This window comes from Desmodus rotundus, chromosome 9, assembly GCF_022682495.2.
Source record: "Desmodus rotundus isolate HL8 chromosome 9, HLdesRot8A.1, whole genome shotgun sequence".
Lineage (NCBI taxonomy): Eukaryota > Metazoa > Chordata > Mammalia > Chiroptera > Phyllostomidae > Desmodus > Desmodus rotundus.
The window spans coordinates 36,889,090-36,910,279 of record NC_071395.1 but is presented as its reverse complement, the minus strand read 5'-3'; the positions used below and the strand labels follow the sequence as shown (position 1 = coordinate 36,910,279).

Sequence of the window (21,190 nt, the reverse complement as noted above, 5' to 3'; positions counted from 1 at the left end):
GCCTCCAGAGACCACAGGGCAGCACCCTGTGCACCCTTGCCAGGGAATCACTGATCCTTGGGCCAGAGCCCCAGGGGTTGTAATACCTGCCCAGCTCCAGCCCACTTCCCAAACTACCCTGCATGAAATGCCTACACACTATGCCAGACTACTTTCTAAATAACTTATGAGAGAAAACATACAGAGAAGATTGGAGCTCGAACTGCAGGCAGTCTCCCCCGGTTGGGGGGGGGGGGAGCAGAGGGGCCACGAGTACCATTGTTTATGTCTACTCCACCTCTAGAGGGCAGTGGGAGCTCTATCCAAGGGCTTTGGCCTGCCTACAAGGTAGCCTCCAAACAAAGCAAGCAAGCAGGATCAACAGGGCATCGCCACCCTCACCTGGCCACCCCAGCTGTGGCCATTCCAGCTCGGTGGGCTAGTACCCCAAGTACCTTCGGCTCCCACTGGCTTCCCAAAACCACCTGGCACTTGTGGACACCTCCATATCAGGCCACTTTCTCAAGACTACCTAATTCATGTAAACAAACATAGAAATCAAACAAAAAGAAATGCCAGAATATCTAGCAATGGAAGGAACAAGAAAAATCTCCAGAAAAAAGTAAATAATTTGCCTGATAAAGAATTCAGAGAAGTGGTCATACAGATGCTCACCAAACTTGAGTGGAGTACAGGAACTTAGAACTTCAACAGAGAATTAGAAACTATAAGAAAGAACCAACAGCATGGATGGAACTGGAGAGCATTATGCTAAGTGAAATGAGCCAGGCAGTGAGGGACAAATACCATATGATCTCACCTTTAACTGGAACATAAGCAATAGAAGAAAAAAGCAAACAAAATATAACCAGAGACATTGAAGTTAAGAACAATCTAACAATAGCCAGGGGGGAGTGGGGTGGGGACAGTGGGAAGAGGGGATTACAGGAACTACTATAAAGGACACATGGACAAAATCAAGGGGGAGGGTGGAGGTGGGTGAGGGAGGTGGGTTCAGCTGGGGTGGGGTGGAGGGATGGGGAGAAAAGGCATAGAACTGTAATTGAATAACAATAAAAATTTAAAAAAAAGAAAGAACCAAGCAGGCCTAAAGAATATAATAACTGAAATTTAAAAAGAACCACACACATTAGAAGGAATTAACAGCCGTTTAGCTAGCACAAAATAATGGGTCAGTGGAAGACAGACTAGTGGAATCAACCAATCATAACAGCAGAAATAAATAATTAAAAACCACAGGATAGTTTAAGGGATTTCTGGGACAACATCATGCACGCCAACATTCACATTATAGGGATCCCAAAAGGAGAAGAAAGGCAGAAAGCAACAGAGACTTGAAATAATGGCTAAAAACTTTCCTAACCTGGGAAAGAAAACAGAAACAGACTTCTAAGTGCAGGAAGCACGGAGTTCCAAACAAGAGGAACCCAAAGAGACCCCACCAAGACATGTTATAGTTAAAATGGCAAATGTTAGAGACAATCTTGAAGGCAGCAAGAGGAAAACAAAGTATTACAAAGGAAATCTCATAAGGTGATCAGCCGATTTCTCACAAAAATAAACTCTAAATGGATTAAAGGCTTAAATGAAAGATCCAAAACCATAAAACTCCTAGAAGACATAGGCAGTAAACTCCTTCACATCACCCTTATCAATATCTCTTTTGTATATGTTTCCTCAGGTAAGGGAAACAAAAGAAAAAGTAAAACGGGACGACATTGAAGTAAAAGGTTTTCACACAGCAAAGGAAACCATGACCACAATGAAAAGACAACCTACTAAGTGGACGAACGTATTTGCAAATGATTTATCTGATAAGGAGTTGATATTTAAAATAGGTAAAGAACTCATATAATTTAATATCAAAAACCAAACAATCCAATTAAAAATTTGGCAGAAGACCTGAATAATCATTTCTCCAGAGAGAACGTACAGATGGCTAATGGACACATAAAGATGCTCAACATCACTAATCACCAGGGAAATGCAAATCAAACCCACAATGAGATACCACCTCACACCTGTCAGAATGGCCATCATCAATAAATCCAACAACAAGTGTTGGTGCGGATGCGGAGAAAAGGGAAGTCTCATGTAGTTTTGGTGGGATTGTAAGTTGATGCAGCTACTATGGCAAACAGTATGGAGGTTCCTCAAAAAATTAAAAACAGAGCTCCCCTGCGATCCAGCAACTCCACTTCCGGGTATTTATCGGAGGACTTATGCATTTGCATGTTCACTGCAGCGTTATTTACAACAGCCAAGACGCGGAAGCAACCTAAGTGTCCATCGACAGACACACAGGTAAGGGAAATGTGGTGCCCATACACACTGGAATGTCACCCGGCCGTGAGAGAGAATGAAATTTATTGCGACACCGTGGATGGAACTGGAGAGTATTATTTTAAGTGAAAGGAGTCAGAGAAATACCATATGGTTTCACTTATATGTGGAATCTTAAAACAAAAACAAATGAATAAACACAATGGAAAGGGAATAAAATAAAATAAAAGTGAAGTCTGACCAGATGCAGGAGTCAGTGACTTCATTGCTCCTCGGGACCCTGTCCTTCAGGTTTTCCCCAGGTGGCCGCGCCCCCAGCCATCACGCTGTTGATCCAGGCGGTGTAGCTCGCTACACGAGTGTAGATACCGGGCTTCTTGGGCTCGCCACACACACGGGGTCCCGAGGTGACTACGCCCTCGGCCACGCCATTGCACACCAGAGGGCCCCCAGAGTCGCCCTATGTGGACAGTGCCGTGAGATGGGTGCATTCCTACTCTGCAGCCCCGCCCTTCCTGCCTCCGCCATCCCGCCTTCGGTGTCTGACTGCAATTCCCGCTCCTCCCTCCAGCTCAAACCTGCTACCTCCCATGTCAATCTTCCCAGGCCCTACCCTCTCCGCAAGCCCCACCCACAAAAGGCCCTCCTCCCCCAGCTCTCAGCTCTGTCTCTTCTGTTGGCCCTGCGCTCCCCCTCCCACTCCAATGCCCCTCCCTCTGACCCTGACCTCCCCGCAGTCCCACCCCTCCTTGGTGGCCCACCTTTTAAAGGACCTGCCCTGTTGGCTTCACCCTCCCCTCAGTCTCCCCCCCCCACCCCCCGCCCCGCTCCCCCAGCCCATCTGCTAGCGCTGATCTTCCTGGGCCCCTGCTCTGCTCCACCCCACACCTTGCAGCTGTCCTTGTTTCGTTTGCTCTCAGCGCACATCATGCGCTCAGTGACTGTGCCGTCGTGGTACTTGCGCAGGTTGCAGGTGGCACGGTCCATCACCGGCAGGAGCAAGTACTGCAGGAGGTCGGGCTTGCGGCCCGCGTGAGTGATCACACCCCAGCCGGCCACGTCGCACAGCGTGCCAGCTGCCACATCGCGGTCCTCCTGCTGCCAGGGCAGGGGCTTCACGGCGGGGCCCAGAGTGGCATTCTCAGAGAGCTGGGGGTGGAGGGAGGCGGGTATCAGGGTTGCAGGAGGGCATGTAGCAGGAAGGACTACGGTGGGGGGCAGGCAGCAGGAGCGACTGAGGCCGGACGTGGCAGACCTGCAGCAGGAGGAGGTCGTGGTCCATGGTATCCCACCGGCTGCCTGGGTGGGGCACTGCTCGGAGCACGTCGTACAGCCGCTTGGAGGGCTCAGGTTGTGACAGCGAGTGTGCGCCCAGGAGCACCTGCACCAAGGTCTCATTGGTGGTCCTGGTTGTGGGGCAGGGTCCACGTCAGATCCACGTCCTCATCCCGCCCACCCCCGTCCCCTGCTCTGTTTCCCACCACCACTCACTCACACGTGCTCCAGGCAGTGCGCCGCGCTCAGCACCCACTGCTCTGCCACCAAGAAGCCGCCGCACAGGTGTGTGCCGTTCACCTGCACCGACGCCATGTAGGGCCGCCCATGGGCCTCAGCCTGGCTGCCGCCCAGGATCCGACCCCGAGGCTGCGCCACTAGGCGTAGACAAGGGAGTGTGAGGACTCCCCAGATGACTGCAGCCCAGCCATCAGAGCCACCCCCCCCCCCCCCCCGCCCACTCCAGTTCCCCTCAGATCAGGAATTCCATCATTGGAGCCCCACACCCTAGGGTAGCAAACTCAGATGCCTGGGAACAATGTACACCGAGGCTAACAGCTTTGGTTTAAACATAAGAAAAGTGGGGCAGACCAAAGCAACGTTCCTGCCAGCCGCTGAGCACGCGAGCCGCTGGTTTCTGCTGTAGGACTGCGCGTTCTCACTGTGGGGAAAGCTCACATTCCAGATCCAAGTTTTGAGAATTCCTGAATTTTCAGATCCTTCCATTCATCTGGACACTGCCCCATTTCTTCTGCCCACATAGTTAAGACTGGGAGACAGTCCTGTCTGATAGAGGGGGGACCCCTGGCTGACTGCCCTGCAGGCTGGTGGCCTCTGCTGTCACCCTGGCCCCAGGTCCACTCTCACCACAAAGGGCCACTCCTAGAAGGATCAGAGCTGCCAGGCGCACTGAGAGGTCTGCCATGATGCTGCTGTGGCCTCAACACTGCCGCAGGCGGGGCCTGGGGCAGTCTTATGAGAGTGGAAGGTGGGGCAGCTCTGACAGTCCCAATTTGTCCAATGGGCAGTCGCCCAGGTGGGTGAAGGGGAGCCCGCTCCTCTGCTTCCACCTTCCTCAGGGTGGGGTTATCTCCCGCTGGACTTTGCACCATGACGGGTGCCTCCTGCCTCTCTGTACCTGGCCCAGGGTTGGCCCTGGTGTGGGGAGCAGCCCCTCAAAATGTAGGAGCAGAGCAGAGGGATGGACCCGTCCCAGCCCCCCAGCCCAGCCTCACAAGAGTGTCCTTCCAGCCCTCAAGTTTCGCAATAGCAGTTGGAGGCTAGTTTGTAAACAACCCACTTCCTTGTTTTCTGAACCTCCCTTTATTGTTTTTCTCTTCCAACTTGGAGAGGAAATTGGGTGGGGGTGGGGAGGCCACCCCATACCTTTGTCCCCATTGCTGTGGCTCTGGGGTCTGACACCCCAACAAGTAAAATGTTGAAAATGTGGTGTGTAGATACAGCTGGAAAGACTGTGTCTGCAATAGGAAATTTAAATGGAAAGTTCAGAGTCTGCCTTCAGGTGTGGTTTGATCCAGGCACCTTGAACAATGTTCGGTCTCTGCCTCTGGTTTCCCCCTTCCTCCTTGATGGCTTCTCTCCTCACCAGTCTCCCCTGTGGTGGCCCAGGAACCCCAGATTCAGCCCAGTGGCTCAATGGGCTCCTCTCCCAATTCCCTATCACTCTAGTCAATGTCTCCAGGCCGCCTCTGATTGGCTGAGCTTGGATCACCTGCTCCATCTCAAACCAACCTGCCAGGGAATGGCAGGTTCTGAGGAGCAGAACCTGGGTCACATGGCCCCCTGAAAGTTGGAAATGGTGGGTCAGCATCTCATGAACCTATGGGAGCAGGTGCTGGGACCAGAAGGGTGGGGCAGACCTTGGACTCCCCAATGGGAACGGTGCACAATACTTTCCTCTCCTTCTTTTTCTCCTCACAGCAGATTATTTCATACATACAGAATAGAAAATACATGTGGTCTCTTAGATCCTAACATGTTTCCTTATTAAAATCAGAAGTTCTGAACGAAAGCCCATGAGGATATGGAATCCAGATTATGTAAGAGTGTTCAAAATTGCAACATAATTTGGAAACGACTTAGGACGATGGGGGTGGTTCAATAACTAGCCCCGAACATCCCCAGATGCCGTGAGGATGCGGGAAGACCCCTGGGTATAGTATTAAGTGGAAAAAGGTGGTCACATTTCTGAGCAGGTGGCACTTGGGGGAAGGCCAGATAAGAGGACAGCCTGCAGGAAGAACAGGCAGGCAGAGGAAACAGCCAGGGCAAAGGCCCTGAGGGGACCCAGGTGACTGAACTCCAGAGGGAGGGGATTTGGGGCCAGGGGACAGAGAGGGAAAGGAGATTTATTCCACACTTGTGGTGTGTGTGGTGGGTGTCATTACCTCTTGTTACTTCTCATTTGTTTGCCGGCTCAGGTGACTGTTTCCTCCCCCACCATCAGACTGTAAGCTGCATGATGGAAGAGGCCACGTCTGCTGTGGCCCCCCCTCCATGGCCCCAGAGGGCCCCTTCCTGGGCCCAGGAAGGCAGAAGAAGGATACAAGTCAGTCACATGCCCCAGGACAGCAACTTCCACCAGGACTGGGGGACGCCTTGGGGATCATCTGCTTTGCTCCTCCCCCCCTTGTCAGAGCAAAAAGCTGGAGAGGTGGGGGGGCTTGTCTCTGTCCCCTAGTGAGCCCCAATCCCAGGTTGCACCCGTCCTGGACAGCAGCTCACTCGTCCCCACAGGCAAACAGAGGTTCAGAGATAGCGACCAAGTTGCCAAAGGTCAGAGCTGAGACTCAAACCCAGGCTCCTGAGAACAGCTTCACCTCTCCGCACCCCAGTTTCTCATCTGTAAAATGGCACTGGTGGAGCCTTCCACAGGGGCCACAGAGAGCTCCAGAGGAGCCAACGCTAGCAAAGACCAAGAATGATTCCGGAACCTGGTCAGCGCTCGGCAAACACCTGCTGCAGTGCTTGGTGTCATCACGTGAAAGTGGGTTTACAGGAGGGAAACCAGAAGGGGCAACTGGCAGCCTTTTATGGCAGGTGGGAAAGAACCTTCTTACCCCAATGGCCTTGTTTTGCTGCCACCTGGTGGCAGCATACTGGTGAAATGTCCAAGACACTCTCTTGGACACTCTCTTTACTACATTCTATCTTCAATTGCACAGACAACAAACACCCAGACACTTTCTACAAAACAGGGAGGGTTTTTATTGTGCCAGTTGCTGCATAATGCACCATGGGATGGGCCTGGTGAGGTATGGTGACCAGGGCAGTCCTTTCTAGAAGGTCCTTCTCGCAGGGTCCCTGGGGTGGAGTCGAGGATGGTCATCGCGGCGGCGGATGATGGAGTTGATCCAGTCTGTGAACTGCGCCACCATGGTAAAGGAATCTGGGTAGAAGCCAGAGCCACAGCCTCCCCTGATGAAGGAGTCAATCCCGTGGATGAGTCCGTTGCAGATCAGGGGCCCACCAGAGTCCCCCTGCATGCAGAACCAGGTGAGGTTAGGAGGCTATACTTCCAGAGCTCCCCTTCTGCCTCCTTTCGGGGTTATGAAGTCCTTCCTGGAGTCTGGCTTGCAGTTCAGGTTGCTGCAGCCCAGGTGGGAGCGGGGTGGGGGCTGAGAGGGGGGTTGCAGATACTTACGAAGCAGATGCCGGCCCGCCGGCGCAGCACCAGAGTGCACACGTTTGTGGGGCGGCAGAGGAATGACACCACGGTCACGTTGAGCTCCTGCAGGACTTTGGCTAGTGGCTGGTTAGTGCCCAGCCGGCCCCACCCCATGGCCACGCACTGCACCCCAACGTCCACGCCTTGGCCCTGCTCAGGCAGCCGGGCCACCTGCACATTGGTGTTGATGGCGGCTGAGCCGTTGAGCTGCGGTGGGCAGGAGAGAGCACCAAAGAGTCACATAGGGCTGTCCCCGCTCCGGGTGTGTTTCCCCATCTGAGATCCCATGGTGGCTCCAGGATTCTATGGAGTAGGATGCCCACCCTCCAAAATGTTCCCTATCCTGAGCCTCAGTTTCCCCATCTGTGAGGTAGGAGCAAGTGGCTCAGGGTGAGCCTGGACGTGTCTTGAGTCTAGGAAACAGTAGGGACCCGATACACCAAGTTTCAGGCAAAACCAAGGACAACAAAACCCTTGTCCTAGGACATCGTAGAGAATAATCATAACTCCGCACGCAGTGGGAAGGGCAGGCTTCTCCCTCTGGTCTCCCACTAGTCTGAGTGCGGGGAAGTTTGCCCCAATTCACAAAGACAGGGACTGTCCCTGCCCTTGGCCACAGGGCACAAAGAGTCACAACAGTGTTGGCAGACAACTGTTCAGATCTCTCTGCATCCTCGTGTTCGCTTGCTGCACGGCCCTGCCAGGTGGGGTTTCTTTCCCCAGTTTACACAGTGGGAGACTGAGGCACAGAGATGACCCGCCCAGTTAGCACCAGATGCGCCCCCAGTCTATAGTCTCTTCCTTGCCCTCCGCAAACCTCAGACCCCTGGGCCTTTGCACCTGCTTGGGCATCCCTTCCCTACCCCCGGGGCATCCCTTCTCTGCCCAGCCAGTCCCACACCTGCAGAATCACGATGTCGTTCTGCAGCCTGTCCGGATTGAAGCCATTTTCAAACACTTCCTGGATGCTGAACACCTGCCAGGTGCGCTCAGGCCTCCTTAGGTTGTGTGCGCCTAGTACCACCTGCACCGCCTGGACGTCTCTGTGACAAAGTGGGTGCAGGAGATTGGGGGTAGCTCTAGGCTTTGAGGGTGGCGGAGAGACTCCAGAGCTCAGCTGAGCCTAGCCCCATGCCTATGAGGTGCCTTGCCCCCTGGGACAGAGCCTTGGGCCCCTTGGCTGAGTGTCCCCACTTGGGCCTGGTGGAGAAGATGAATTAATGGGGGCTCCGGGGAGGAGCCCAGGCCCTGGTCTCACTCCCCCCAGCCCCACCCCCAAGTTTTGACAGACGTGGAAGTGAAGGGCCTGAAGAGGGAAGGTGTGCTCAGGAGTCACTCACATGTTTCTCAAACAGTGGGCGGCCGACATGACAAAGTTCTGGGCCACTAGGGTGCCACCACAGAAGTGGGCTCCGCGCTGCTGTAGGGACACCATGAAGGGCCATGCATGGGGCCTGGCCTGCTGGCCACCCACGATCTCAGAGGCCAGCACGGGTCCTGGGAACATTCAGGATTGGGGTAGGTGAGTGATGTGGAGGAGCCCCACCCCACTGGGCCAGTTAGCCCTTGAACCCCCACCAAGAACCCATGGGTCAAAGGCTCTTCACAGGCTTTTTGCCAGCTGAGGCACAGAAAGGAAAGGGGGGCCTGCTAACGCACCCTGCTAGGGCACAGCTATATCTGGGCCTAATTTGGCTTTGTAGTTCCCAGAGCATGCCCGGTGACCTCACCTCCAGGGTCACCCTGGGCTCTGGGCTCCTCACCACTCTGGACGCCAGTCTCCTCCTCTGAAAGTGGGTCTACCTATCCCAGCCGCCCCCTCCATGAGGATGAGGGGGCCACTTGGGTCGAGGGCACAGCCGAGAGGCAGGAATGGATTCGCAGGGACAGACTGACGGGCAGACATGTGGAGCCACTCACCACCCAGTAGCAGGGTCAGTAGGATGGAGCCAAGGGCAGGGCCGGAGGGTCTGCAGCTTTGGGCCATGGTGAAGTGGGGGTCTGTTGTCTCCGTCCCCAGTGCCCACCTGGCCTTCTTATAGCCTGAAGCCTGGGGACCGTTGCATTGCCCCATGGAGGGGCCAGGTGTCCCCACTTCCTTTCTCCACCCCTCGGAATGGATGAGGGGGATGAAGGGAAGAACAATGGGCAGTGAGGGGTGGCGTGTGCTGGGGTCTGGATTGGCTCCAGATAAAATTCAGGGTGCAAATTTGAAAGTCAGATAAACAATATTTTTTCTTTTTAGTTGTTTATTGGGGTAAAATTGTTTAATAAAATTATGTGTTTCAAGTGTACAATTCTATGATACATCCTCTGTATATTGCATTGCGTGCCCACCACCAAAGTCAAATCTTCTTCTGTCACTATATACTTGAACCCCTTTATCCTTTGGCTCCCCGCAGCCCCCTTCCCTCTGGTAACCACCATCCAGACTTCTGTGTCTGTGAGGTTTTGGTTGAGCTTTTTTTTTCTTAGTATAACTGTGTCCCAAATATTGTACTTATCTAGAAAGTTAGCCATTGTTTATCTGACATTCAGATTTAACTGGGTGTCCTGTATTTTTGCTAAATCTGGCAACCCTAGGCCCAGAGAATGTTGGCTGGGTCCCCCCACATGCTTGGTTTACCCAGGGCACTATAACAACGACGGTGCACCCAGAGCTGTCCCAGAGCTGTCGGGGGCGGGGGCCGGGGCTGCTAGGTCCTCATTTGATTGTTTTAACCTCTCACCCGAGGATATGCTTACTGAGTTTTTAGAGAGAGAGGTGGAGAGGGAGAGAGAGAAACACTGATGTGAGAGAAACAGCAATCGGTTGCCTCTTGTACCTGCCCCAACTGGGGATCAAACCCACAACCTTTTGGTATATGAGATGATGCTAAGCCAACTGAGTCAACTAGCAAGGACTGGGTCCCCGTTTGAGATGAGGAAACTGAGGCACAACGAGGCCTCCCCTGCGAGTTCCTACCCGATGACGTGGTGAGCAAGTGGGGGTTTGAACTCAGGCCCCCCAATTCCCAGCTGGATGGTGATTCGTTGCCCACCTCCCTAAGTCTTGGGTCTCCCTGTCCAGGCCTGGCCTTCCAACGCCCCTTTGGTTGTTGCTCACAGTGGGGAACTCATTCCCACCTGGGCCCTCCTGAGTCTCTGGTCGGCAGCCAAGTTCCCCGGGAAGAGCTGCTCCACCGCCCTGCCCCCGGAGCTCTGCAGAGCCCCTTTCTGGCCTGGGAAAGGTATCCTGCCAGACCTGGGGCTGGACCATGGACACACTGAAGCTTCTGCCTGGGGCTGTGGAAGAACTCAGAGCAAGACAATGGAGAAGGGGCCCCAGGACCCAGCCCCCCACCCCATGGCCCTGTTCCTCTTCCCACCTCCCCCAGAATGCTCCAGCTGCAACGGCTGCAGCCAAGGCTGTCGCAAGAAGCAACGTTTTCCTGACCTGGAGCAGGGTTCAGGGGAGGGGACCAACAGATCCGTCTGCGGGAACCAGTGCTGGGGGCACCGGGGACACTCAGAGCTGGGGCTGGAGTCCTGTTTGTCTCTGGGCTCCCTTCCACATGCGGCCACAGGCAAGCGAACCCCCATACCTCATCAGTGGGGATGATGGCTTTGCCCTCCCCGGCACATGGCAGGTGCTCAGTGTCTGCCCTTCATCTCTCCCTTCGCCAGATACACATCAGCCAATCCTGCCCCCCTCTCTACTTGGCAGGGTCCCCAGCCCATTGCGTTAAATTTATCATAAAGCACTTAGTAAGCACCTACTGCATAGACAGCCCTGTTTCCAATTCAATCTGGAGATGGGAGAGTGGAGAAAGCTGTCTTGTGGGAGGGGGCTGGCTCAGGCAGGAAGGCCCCATTTAACCAAAGCTGCATTTATTGAACACCACCTGTATACTATGTTCACACATCTCATGGTGGTCAAACATATCAACTCTGGGTTTATTCTGCCTTGGCCACTTGCCCACCACATAATTTCAGACCACTGACTTAACCCATCTGTGCCTCAGTTTCCTCATCTGTAAAAGGGAAGCTATAATAAATAGGCTCCATTGCAAAGGACTGTCCCAAGGATTGAATGAATTTGTAAAGTTTTTAGATTAGAAAGGGATGTCCTGGAGGGCTTATTAACCATTAATCACCTCCAGCAGGGCGGGGTGGTGATTGCCTGGCGGGTATCGGCTGGGAGGCAAACACCAGGCTTACAATTTGCCATCAGAGTACTGCTGACACCGGCGACACTGTCGCGAGTCTTCCGAGCAATATGTTCGCACTTTACCGACCGACCCGAGTTACACCCCGGGAAGGGAACAGCGACTCTTGAGTGTCTCCCCACCCCTGGAGGCAGGGGCCCCTGAACTGTAGAGAGTGGTCCCTAGCAGCATAGATGCCCCTCCCTGGGGCTTCCCGGGGAGCACCTCACCATCCCCCCAGGCCTCCCAAATTGCTGATCATCCTGCTTGTCATTCCCATGGGTTTGTCATTTCCTGAATCTATCCAGCGTCCCCAGCCCCCATCCTCAACGCCCACTCTTGGGTCTGACCTTTGCTGTGCAGAGCTTCCCTGAGTCATCTCTCACCCACAGGCCCACAGAAAACAGAAAACACCCCTGGCTGTGTTTGTTGGGTCTTTCTGTTCCCAACATTCCCTTTAGCAAACCTTTCCTTACCCCTGATGCTGATGTTTTTATAGAAACTGCTTCCCCACCTTGGGCCGTGGGAAATGCAGGGAGTCCCCAGCGGGCCCCTGACCCCCATCAGTGTACATTTCCCGGGACCCAGCCATGTCCCCTGTCCCAGCACACATTGGTTCCTGGTAACACTGCCCTGGGGACGAGGTGTAAAAGAGATGCGAAAGGGCGCAGGCCTGAGAGTTCTCACTCCGCTTGAATTTGCTGTGCACTGCACCAGGTGGTGGCGGAACAAACCGATAGGGAAGGGATGCCCTCCAGCTCCAGTTTGTCCTGTGAGCAGTTGGCACCTCCTTCGGAGCCTCATTCCCGTGGCTACTCACCCACTGACCAATGACCTCTACCTCCTCCCGGCCTCAGGCCTCTCCTCTAAGCCCACCTAGTTCACGTCTGTGGGCCTGCATGCTCCACCACGTCCCTGAACTTTCCTCCTCTACCCCCTGACTCTCCATTCCAGCCACGCCTCATGCCTTCCTGTTCCTCTTCACTTGATGTGCCTCTGCCTGGGGCTCTTCTCATGTTCCTGGCCAGGCATTGCCACCTCTTCCAGGAAGCCTCCCTAATAGCCATTCTGCCTGCCCCTGACTGGGTCAGGAGCCCCATAGGCCCTGGGAACTCCACCTTATGACAGCCTGGTCCTCCAGAAGCCCCTGAGCTGGAGACAGAGCCAGACTCAACACCAGGACCAGGGAGGGGCTTCTTGATCAGTTCTGGGAAACGTCTGCGGCAGCTCCCTTTTCCAGACGAAGAAACCGAGACACAGAGATCGGCACCAACTTGCCCAGGACCACACTGGCAGGGCTGGATTAGAACTCGCATCTACAGGCATCGGGGGAATGGGACCTACTGTGACCTGGGCCCTCCACTAGCTTCCAGGCTTCTGCTCCAAATCCCCGTGCAGAGTCTGGGGGCTGGGGACTTGGGTGCTGGGGGCCCTTGGCTGGTCTCCTCTATATCCCCCCACATGGGAAGGACAGACAGGAGCCAAAGGAGGGTTTCGATTTTTATTGACATCACCGTGAGGCTAGGCACAGCCCTCTGCCCCCAGTTAGAGTTTATTCTCTGGCCCTGGCCCCTGTGAGGGCCATCTGGAGCGAGCAGCTCAGGGGCTGCCCTCCTCCTCCACGCTTCTCAGCACAGACTGGATCCAGTCCACATAGAGGGCCACACGAGCGAAGAAGTCAGGGAACTGGCGCGTGGCACACTCCCGGATCAGGAAGGAGTCCACGGCCTGGAGGATACCATCGCAGATCAGTGGGCCACCGGAGTCTCCCTGGGAAGAGTGAGGACAGGTTGGTCAGTCACCCTAGGTGTGGCTACGTGAGAGAAAGTGCAGCTAGTGGCAGCCTGATGCTAGTTAGCGGTAAAATGTTTCCAGTCCAACATGGGGACAAGTGGACAACAGAGGGAGGCCGCTCCGAAGGAAAGTGGGCATTTATCGGCCTCGGGCCATGTACCTGGACCCCTGGAATGAGGCTGGGCTAGTCACCCCCACTTCCCCAGGGTCCGAGAGGGGGCCCCAGGGTGGGACAGTTCCTAGACCCACGAAAGCCACCCCACGAAAGCCACCAGGTATGACCTGAGTGCCCCCTCTGTGCCTATGGGAGCTGAGGCTGTCCTGCTGAATCCCCCTGATGGGTGTGCTCCTCTTCCAGGTGGGGAGGCGAGGCACGGCCCCCGCAGCTCAGTGAGGAGGAGGTGGGTTTGAATTCCAGCCGCCTGCCCACCCTCCCTCCTGTGGGCAGTTCCTGAAGCTTCTTCTCTGCTCCAGAGCAGCCCCAGCCTTTCAGGAGGTCCCACTGGCCATGCAAACTTGGTTCAGGGCACTGGGAGCCAGGCAGATACGTACAAAGCAGATGCCAGCTTTTCGACGGGGCACAAAGGTGCACACATTGTGTGGCCGACACAGGAAGGTGACCACAGTGACGTTCAGCTCCTGCAGAGTGTGGGCCAACGGTTCACGGGTGCCCAGGCGGCCCCAGCCCATGGCCAAGCACTGGGTGCCGTGGGGCACCAGCTGGTTCTGCTCGGGGAGATGGGCGACTGCGACCTGAGCGTTGAGGTTGGCAGGGTGGTCCAGCTGGAGCAAAGCATGGGTGTGTAGGCAGTGAGAACCTGTCTCCAGACCCCATTGTCACCATCTTCTCACATTCACTCATGTCCCGACCACCCCAAAGTGCCTCTTCTGGGCCTTTGTACATGCTCTTCCCTCTGCCTCACCCCCTCCCACTCACTCTCAGGTTCAACCACAGGGGTCACCTCCTCCAGGGAGCCTGGTCTGATTGACCCTCCAAACCCCACCATAGCTCAGTTTTACATTCTCTGACATCATGGACCTTCCCTCTGTAGCCTTTGTCACTGTGGCATTTATTTGCTTACAAAGCACTTATTGAGTGCTAACCGTGTGCTTGGCCTTCTGCTAAGCCTTGGGATCCTACCTCTGCCCTTGGGATGATCATCTGGGGAGGTGGAGAAGCCAGAAGGAGGACAACAGACTTACAGCCAAGGGAAGTGCTAAGATGGTGAACCGTATATCGGGAGGGGTGGCTGTCTTTCCACTAGGGTGAGGAGAGCTCTTGCTGAGGCCAGGTTGGTGCTGAAGTTGGGGGTGAGGATGTCAGATGGATGGGTGCCAGGTGGGGGGGGCATGGCCAGGGCAAAGGCTTGGAGGCAGGTGGGGCAACCCTTTGGGGGGTTATTGTCTGAATGGTTCTCTCCTCATCAGGCTACTCTGTACCAAGTTATGTCCTAGCACGTGCAGGGGCCTGGCATACAGTAGGTGCTCAATACATGTTTGCTGAAGATGAACAAAGGGGTCCTACAGGTCCTGCAGGCCCTGCCTACCCACCTGTAGGAGGAGGATGTCATTGAGCTTCTGCTGTGGGTTATAGTCGTTGGTGAACTGACGAATGATGCTGAACCGCTGTTGGCTGGGCTCATCGGTCCGCAAGTTGTGGGCCCCAAGCACCACATTCACCAGGGCCTGGGGCCTGCGGGACCAGGGCAGGACACTCATCACTTGGTCCCTTATGGGTATCCCAAGGCCCAGAGTTCAGCTCCCTTGGTGACCACCCCCTCAAACACAGGGCGGGGCTCAACCTCCCACCTCGGACATCGGGCAGGTCCACCTGGGTACTCACATGTTTTCTAGGCAGTGAGCCGCCGTCAGCACGAACCGCGGGTGGATCAAGGTGCCCCCACAGAAGTGTTCGTCCATTATCTGCAGTGATGCCACGTAGGGCCGTGAGTGAGGCCTGGCTTCCCGCCCACCCACAATCTCTGAAGCCCATGCTGCACCTGAGAACAAGGGGCATCAGTCATCAGTGGCAGTCAAGTGTCCCTGCTGCGCCCATCCCCACCCACCTCCCTGGGAGAGAAGCAGTGGGCTTTGCCCGTTTTACAGATGGAAACACTGAGTTGAATGTCCCAGAGCTCCCCCTCCCTCCCTTCGAGGCCTTCATCCTAAGCAGCAGATGGGTCCTGCCCTGGTCCTGCTTCAATCTTCCTATCTGTGCCATCAGTGAGGGTGTTGGACTGGCCATTGTGGGTGGCTGTTCCTCAGAATGAGTGGGGCCTGGATAGACAGGCGAACGAATGTGTGGCCCACTCACCACCCAGCAGCATGGCCAGCAAGATGCGGGCCAGGGCAGGGCTGGAGTGCTGGTGGCTGCAGGTCATGGTTGGGTGGGAGCTCAGTATCCCCTTGCCTGCCCACCACGTCTTATAGCCCAATGCCCGGAGGCCGTTGGGGTTTCCCCATGCCAGGACTGGGCGTCCTCACTTCCTCCTTTCAGCTTTGGGTGCACAGGGAGTTGAGGGTGTTGAACCACACTCCAGGAAGACCGGGAGTGTGAGGCTCACCATCCCAACTCCCCCGAGAGTGTGAGAAGCTGCCTCCGGCCCACCCCATACCTAGGTCCCCTGGACAAGGGACAGCGTGACACAGTCCTTAGAGGGGCACACACTGCTCTCTATGACTCTCCCCATGTGGTCCCTGTGGCCTGAGCAAAGTGGACTGTGGCCAGCTTGTCCAGGTGCTGGGGTGAGCCTCAGTAGTGGGGACAGGAAAGGACAGGAGGAAGGAGTGGGGGCCACAGAGCCATGTGCCCTTCTGAGACCCACAAGGATTCATTGTTATCCAGGTCATTGTTCCCCCAGGGGACACTGTCTGGGGACGTCTGTCGTTATCAGGAGTGGGGATGCCCCTGGTATTGAGTGTGTGGGGCAAGGGACATACATCCTCAATCCCCCATAATGCCCAGGATGGCTCCCCAGAGAGATGATCTGCTCCCCCAACCCACAGGATAAAGAGTGGAGAAACCCTGGTTAATGGTTTGGGGAAAACCTGAGCTCACTCACTGCTCACAGCAGACACCAGAATAAGCCCCAATGGTCACACAGAACACACCAGGCGGCCCCGGCATCTGCGAGTCACCTCCCCACTCTGTCCTACTCAGGCTGTGCATTCAAATGTGTGCAGCCTCCCAGGACCTCCGTAGTCACATGGTTACTGAACATGGAGTCTCCTGGGGGCCGTGGACTCCCCTGACCCAGGGGGTTAAAGGAACGAGGCACTGACACTCGCTGCAATATGGATGAACCCTGGAAACACGATGCCCAGTGAGAGAAGCCAGACACAAAAGGACAAACACTGTTTGATTCCATTTGTGTGGAATGTCCAGAAGAGGCAACTCCAGAGATAGGAAATGGGTTAGTGGTTGGCTGTCAGGGGCTGGGCGAGGGGCTTGGGGAGTGACTGCTCATGGGGATGGGGGTTTCTTTTTGGGGTGATGAAATGTTCTGGAACTATGTAGAGGTGGTGGTTACACAACATTGTGAATGCACCAAATGCCACTGAATGGTTAAATAGGCGAGTTGTATAGCTCATAAAGGAAATTTCAATAGAGCTTTAACCAAAAAAGAAAATGAAACACACACACACACACACACACATACCCTGCTGGATAACTCACTCACTAAGGGGGAGCTCCCCCGGAGGGTCTGGGGTCCTCCTCTCCAAGCACTCTGTTCCAGGTGTGCATCACACGGAGGCCTGGGGGGCAGGCAGGTGAATGCAGGGGTGGGCGTTGCCTAGAGGTGGAGGGAGAAGGGAGGCTGGGATGAGAAAGCTCCCAGCTAGGACAAAATCTGGGGGCTGTGGAGAGCCTGGGAGGTGTAATAGGAGGGAACACCCTGGAGCCTCTGGGGGTTCAGCTGGCAGATGGAGGGGAAGTAGGGGCTGGAAGCTGTTGCCTGGCCCCTTCCCACTCCAACTGTGGGTGGCATAACAGGCAACGGCCTCAGGGAGGGAAGCCAGGTTTATTGAGTCACCAGGACCCTAGCATGGAGGGAGAGGGAGGGAGCAGGAAGTCCAGCTTTAGTGTCTCTGTCTGCCTCTCTTTTTCCTGTCCTCTCCTTAAAAAGGGAAAACATTCTTTTTTGCGTACTGGGGGGCTCCAAGCTGGGAGACCATGTGCTCTTGGGCCCCAACACCCGTTGGTCGGTTTCCCCGTCTGAACCATGAGCAGGTGGCGGCTTGACCTCTTTAAGCTCTGGTCAGGGCCCCTGGGCTGATGCAGCTTCCTGAGCCACTGACATTCCCCTCTGGGCCTCAGTCTCCCCATGTGTAAAGTGGTTTACAATGCAAATGGCAATGCAAATAACCGTGGTGGCCTGTCAATCTAGGGGAGCATCGGGGGCTTCTAGGGGGCAGTGGGTAGCTTTGGGATCACCCACACTTGGGGCAGGGGGCTGTGGGGTCCCACAGACCCTCATACTATGCAGTTGGGGGTACAGCTGCAGCCCCCTTTGTACTGTCCAAGGGTCTAAGCCCTTTGTGGGCCGTGGCACATATGACTGTCTACACTCCTGGAACCCCAGGCGATCCGTGGCCCATTCCATGATTGAGGGGCTATCTCGAGCAACTCAGATCAGCAATGCTGCTGCTCCCCTAAGATGCAGTGCAGAACCCACTCATGGGCTCCCTCCGGCCCAAGCAGGTGTATTACTCTTCTTCAACTTAGTATTAATTTTAAAATTTACTTTCCACCTTCCCGTGGTTCAACCATCTAAAAGATGTGTAAAAAGCTCCCCCCTGCAAAGACAGGACAGCCTCTCACATCCCTGTCCCTTCACACCCAAGTTAACTGACTGATTCTCTTGGACTTCTCGTTACTCCAACGGGCAAATGAGAATGCATCCCTCACACGTGCGCACACATTACTCTGCCCTAGGGTTGCCCGTGTTCCCGCTGTCTTGTAAAGACCCCTTGGGTCAGTGAGCAGGGGCCCTCCACCTTTTACAAAGCTGCATAATATTCCCCACCTGGCGGAACCAGGCTTTGTGCGTTTTGTGGTCTCTCCTCCTGAGGACACTGGGTTGTTTTCAGTCTCTTTTCCTTCTAGACGTGTAGCAGGAGCAATCTTTGTGCCCTTGTCATCTGCACAATGCAAAGTGACAGGGGAGGCAAAGTCCCAGGGTGGTGCTTCTAGCTCTGATGCCCAAGGTCCACCCCTACTGGAGGCGTCCCAGTTACCTGCCCACCAAGGTGGACACGCAGAGTTCTCAAACACCACAACGGGTGCACATCCCGTAAGTGGAAAAAATGGGATCCTTGAGAAAGTTTGCTCGTCTTTCTAATATAATGAATGAAGGTGAAGGTGCTTCCGTATCTTCAAGATTCCTTGGTGTTTCCTTGCTGTGAACTGCTAATAGCCTCCACCCATTTTTGTACTAGTGGGCTGTTTCTTTGTTACTGATTTTAAGTGCTCTTCATATATTAATCATAATTATATTTCATTATATATATTTAAATATATACATTTTATTTTTTTAAAGCTTTTGTTTATTTATTTTTATACAGAGGGGAAGGGAGGGGGAAAGAGAGGGAAAGAAACATCCATGTGTGGCTGCATCTCGTGCGCCCCCTACTGGGGACCTGGTCTGCAACCCAGACGTGTGCCCTGACTGGGAATCCAACCAGCGACCCTTTGGGTCACAGGCCAGCACTCAATCCACTGAGCTATACCAGCTAGGGCTAATAAAAATTTATTTTAATAAACTGCATTATATAATTCTATATATACTTTTTATGTAAATTTTTTTTTGGTTGTCAAATGATTTTCAATTGAACTATCTTCCTTTGTAGTTCTTAACTAGCGGGCACTCCACTGTGCCACTGTGGGTGTCACCTATGACGTCATGAGGGTGGCGGCCATCGACACTGCAGCCCACAGACTGGGCGGTCCCCGGGATCTCTTCAGTGGTTCCAGAGAGCTCTCCAGCCAAAGATCGGTGCCGCCTCTGTCGGGCAATGTTGATGATCTCATCACAAGTGATCGTTCCACTGTGCTTGATGATGATTTGCTTCTTTCTGTCTCGCGGCGGTTCCTTGGGGGCTTTGACGATCAGGGCAGAGGCAGAAGACACCACCTCGGTCTGGGCCTGTCTGTTCTGAGTGGTCAGGTTCACTGTGATCCTCAGAGCCTTCCAATCGCCGGTTGCTTTGGTGATGTCATCACCAACCATGTTTTGGAGACAGGCCCAGGGGGCCGATCTTGGGCGCTAGAGCGGACATGGCATCGACTTCCCTGCTAGTGCACCTCAGGTAAATGCCTGATCTCATTGGGGTTGAACTTCGGTGGCATGGTGGAGGCGGCTGGTGTCGGACGCACCCAGATTCGGGACAACCGGAGAAAGTTGCACCTTTGCCTCCTCCAAGCCGAAAGCCAAAAGCGTAATTGTTATTTATTATTTAATAGTTGTGTTCAGCTGTCCCTGTAGTAGGCATATTAGTCTTCTGTGAGTCCAGTGGCAAACATTCTTTGGCCAGTGTCTCGTGTGCCTGTTGAGTTTGCTGCACAATATATTCTTGACCAAAATGGCAGGTGGTTAAGGGGGCCTAGAATCTCGCAGATTTGGCTTCAGATCCCACACTGGCTGTGTGACCTCGGTGAGTCACCCAAGTCCTCTCAGCCTCGGTGCTCCCTCTCTCAGGTAGAGACAATGACAAGCTCTGGTTCTCAGGGCTGTGAGTGAGTTCAGTGAGTGGAGGCCACTCTGCCAGTAAATGCTCATGGCCTCCTGCCCCTGGCCCCTACCAACCTGGCAAAGCAGAGGCCAGGTGCAGAGAGAACGGGGATGGCTTCTTTATTAGAGTCCCAACCACACAGGCTAGGATGGGGGTGGGGGACAGGCCCAGAGGCAGGAGGTCACATGCCACCGCCCCACAGGCCCAGCGGGAGGCTCCTCCAGCCAGTGCTGGTCCAGCAAGGGGTTTAAAACAGAATCAATCCAGTCTCGGAATAGAGCCACAGGGATGAAGAAGTTGGGGCCCCTGCCACAGATTCTACTGAGAAGGAGACCACGCCACGTGTCAGGCCGTTACAGGTGAGGGGGTGCCCTCATCACCTTCCACCCTGGATGGGTGGCAGACCAGTGAGGGCACCTCCAGGCCCAGCCCACCACTCTACTCCCACCACAGAACAAATGAGCTGGCAGCTGCCACCACAGCTTGAGCCTTTCTCCTGCAACCCCCAAACCTTGTTCCAACCGCATGTGCTCTCATGCTGCTAAAAATGTTCAAATATTCATCATCCAGGTCTAATTCCATCCTCAGTCCAGGGGCCCTTGTCCTGGCCTTGCTCTCTCCCACCACAGGGAACTCATTACCTCTCAAGATCCCTCCTCCCACCATGGGGGAGCCCATGCCAGGTTGTACCCAGCCTGCACCTGACAGATGCTACCCTGGCAGGTGAGGTTGCCACTGCACACATTTGGGGGCGACACTCGTCCAAGGGGGTCACAGTGATGTTGAAGACCCTTGGGAAACTGGAGAGAAGCCCCCTACAGCCCTGGCTGGGTAGCTCAGTTGGTTAGAATATTGTCCCAATACATGAAGGTTGTGGGTTCGATCCCCGGCTAGGGCACATGCAAGCAACAACAAATGAATACATAAATAAGCAGAATAATAAATCGATGTTTTTCTCTCTCTCCCCTTCTTCTCTCTCTCTCTAAAATCAATAAAGTTAAAAAATAAATAAATAAAAAAGTCCCCTACACCATCGGATCCCCCAGCCCACCACTGGGAAGCTGGTGGGCAGTGGTACCAGTGCCACGCTGCTGGTAAGGTTGGCCTCACCCTTCATCTGGGGAGGGAAACCAAGTCAGGAGAAGTTGGAACTGGGACTGGAGTTTCACGGGGCCCAGCTGGGAGCCAGAGTGGCAGTGAAATGAATGCTGGTCTGTAAAGTGGTTTGAGT

At 54.6% G+C, this 21,190-nt stretch overlaps 3 protein-coding genes and 1 pseudogene across 3 annotated transcripts; all 4 read right to left on the bottom strand.

The window, feature by feature from the left end:
* Nucleotides 1-2,350: 2,350 nt before the first annotated feature.
* Nucleotides 2,351-4,561, bottom strand: CFD (complement factor D). The gene is made up of 5 exons (XM_045202251.2): nucleotides 4,426-4,561; nucleotides 3,779-3,935; nucleotides 3,539-3,689; nucleotides 3,172-3,432; nucleotides 2,351-2,743 (listed from the first exon to the last, which is right to left on the bottom strand). The coding sequence occupies exons 1-5, from the start codon at nucleotides 4,481-4,483 to the stop codon at nucleotides 2,546-2,548; spliced, it is 825 nt and encodes a 274-aa protein (XP_045058186.2). The 5' UTR covers nucleotides 4,484-4,561; the 3' UTR covers nucleotides 2,351-2,545.
* Nucleotides 4,562-6,782: 2,221 nt separating this feature from the next.
* ELANE (elastase, neutrophil expressed) lies at nucleotides 6,783-9,252 on the bottom strand. Its single transcript, XM_024568891.2, has 5 exons — nucleotides 9,167-9,252; nucleotides 8,587-8,743; nucleotides 8,148-8,289; nucleotides 7,223-7,453; nucleotides 6,783-7,058 (listed from the first exon to the last, which is right to left on the bottom strand). Exons 1-5 carry the CDS (start codon nucleotides 9,231-9,233, stop codon nucleotides 6,858-6,860), a joined length of 798 nt encoding a protein of 265 aa, XP_024424659.1. The 5' UTR covers nucleotides 9,234-9,252; the 3' UTR covers nucleotides 6,783-6,857.
* A 3,676-nt stretch (nucleotides 9,253-12,928) lies between these two features.
* Nucleotides 12,929-15,626, bottom strand: PRTN3 (proteinase 3). Its single transcript, XM_053911648.1, has 5 exons — nucleotides 15,542-15,626; nucleotides 15,071-15,227; nucleotides 14,779-14,920; nucleotides 13,780-14,010; nucleotides 12,929-13,203 (listed from the first exon to the last, which is right to left on the bottom strand). Exons 1-5 carry the CDS (start codon nucleotides 15,606-15,608, stop codon nucleotides 13,033-13,035), a joined length of 768 nt encoding a protein of 255 aa, XP_053767623.1. The 5' UTR covers nucleotides 15,609-15,626; the 3' UTR covers nucleotides 12,929-13,032.
* Nucleotides 15,627-19,061: 3,435 nt separating this feature from the next.
* LOC112312288 (large ribosomal subunit protein uL11-like) lies at nucleotides 19,062-19,576 on the bottom strand (annotated as a pseudogene).
* Between the last annotated feature and the right edge of the window lie 1,614 nt (nucleotides 19,577-21,190).

Bases quoted from the DNA above. Each gene is read 5' to 3' on its own strand.
- PRTN3 (XM_053911648.1), bottom strand. From the start codon at position 15,608: ATGACCTGCAGCCACCAGCACTCCAGCCCTGCCCTGGCCCGCATCTTG. The intron at 15,228-15,541 runs GTGAGTGGGCCA...CCTTGTTCTCAG, and splicing joins GCTGGCCATGCTGCTGGGTG to GTGCAGCATGGGCTTCAGAG. The intron at 14,011-14,778 runs GTGGGTAGGCAG...GCTTTGCTCCAG, and splicing joins ATGACATCCTCCTCCTACAG to CTGGACCACCCTGCCAACCT.
- ELANE (XM_024568891.2), bottom strand. From the start codon at position 9,233: ATGGCCCAAAGCTGCAGACCCTCCGGCCCTGCCCTTGGCTCCATCCTA. The intron at 8,744-9,166 runs GTGAGTGGCTCC...GAATGTTCCCAG, and splicing joins ACTGACCCTGCTACTGGGTG to GACCCGTGCTGGCCTCTGAG. The intron at 7,454-8,147 runs GTGTGGGACTGG...TGCCCACCGCAG, and splicing joins ACGACATCGTGATTCTGCAG to CTCAACGGCTCAGCCGCCAT.
- CFD (XM_045202251.2), bottom strand. From the start codon at position 4,483: ATGGCAGACCTCTCAGTGCGCCTGGCAGCTCTGATCCTTCTAGGAGTG. The intron at 3,690-3,778 runs GTGAGTGAGTGG...CCCCACAACCAG, and splicing joins GCGCACTGCCTGGAGCACGT to GACCACCAATGAGACCTTGG. The intron at 2,744-3,171 runs GTGTGGGGTGGA...CTGTCCACATAG, and splicing joins GAAACAAGGACAGCTGCAAG to GGCGACTCTGGGGGCCCTCT.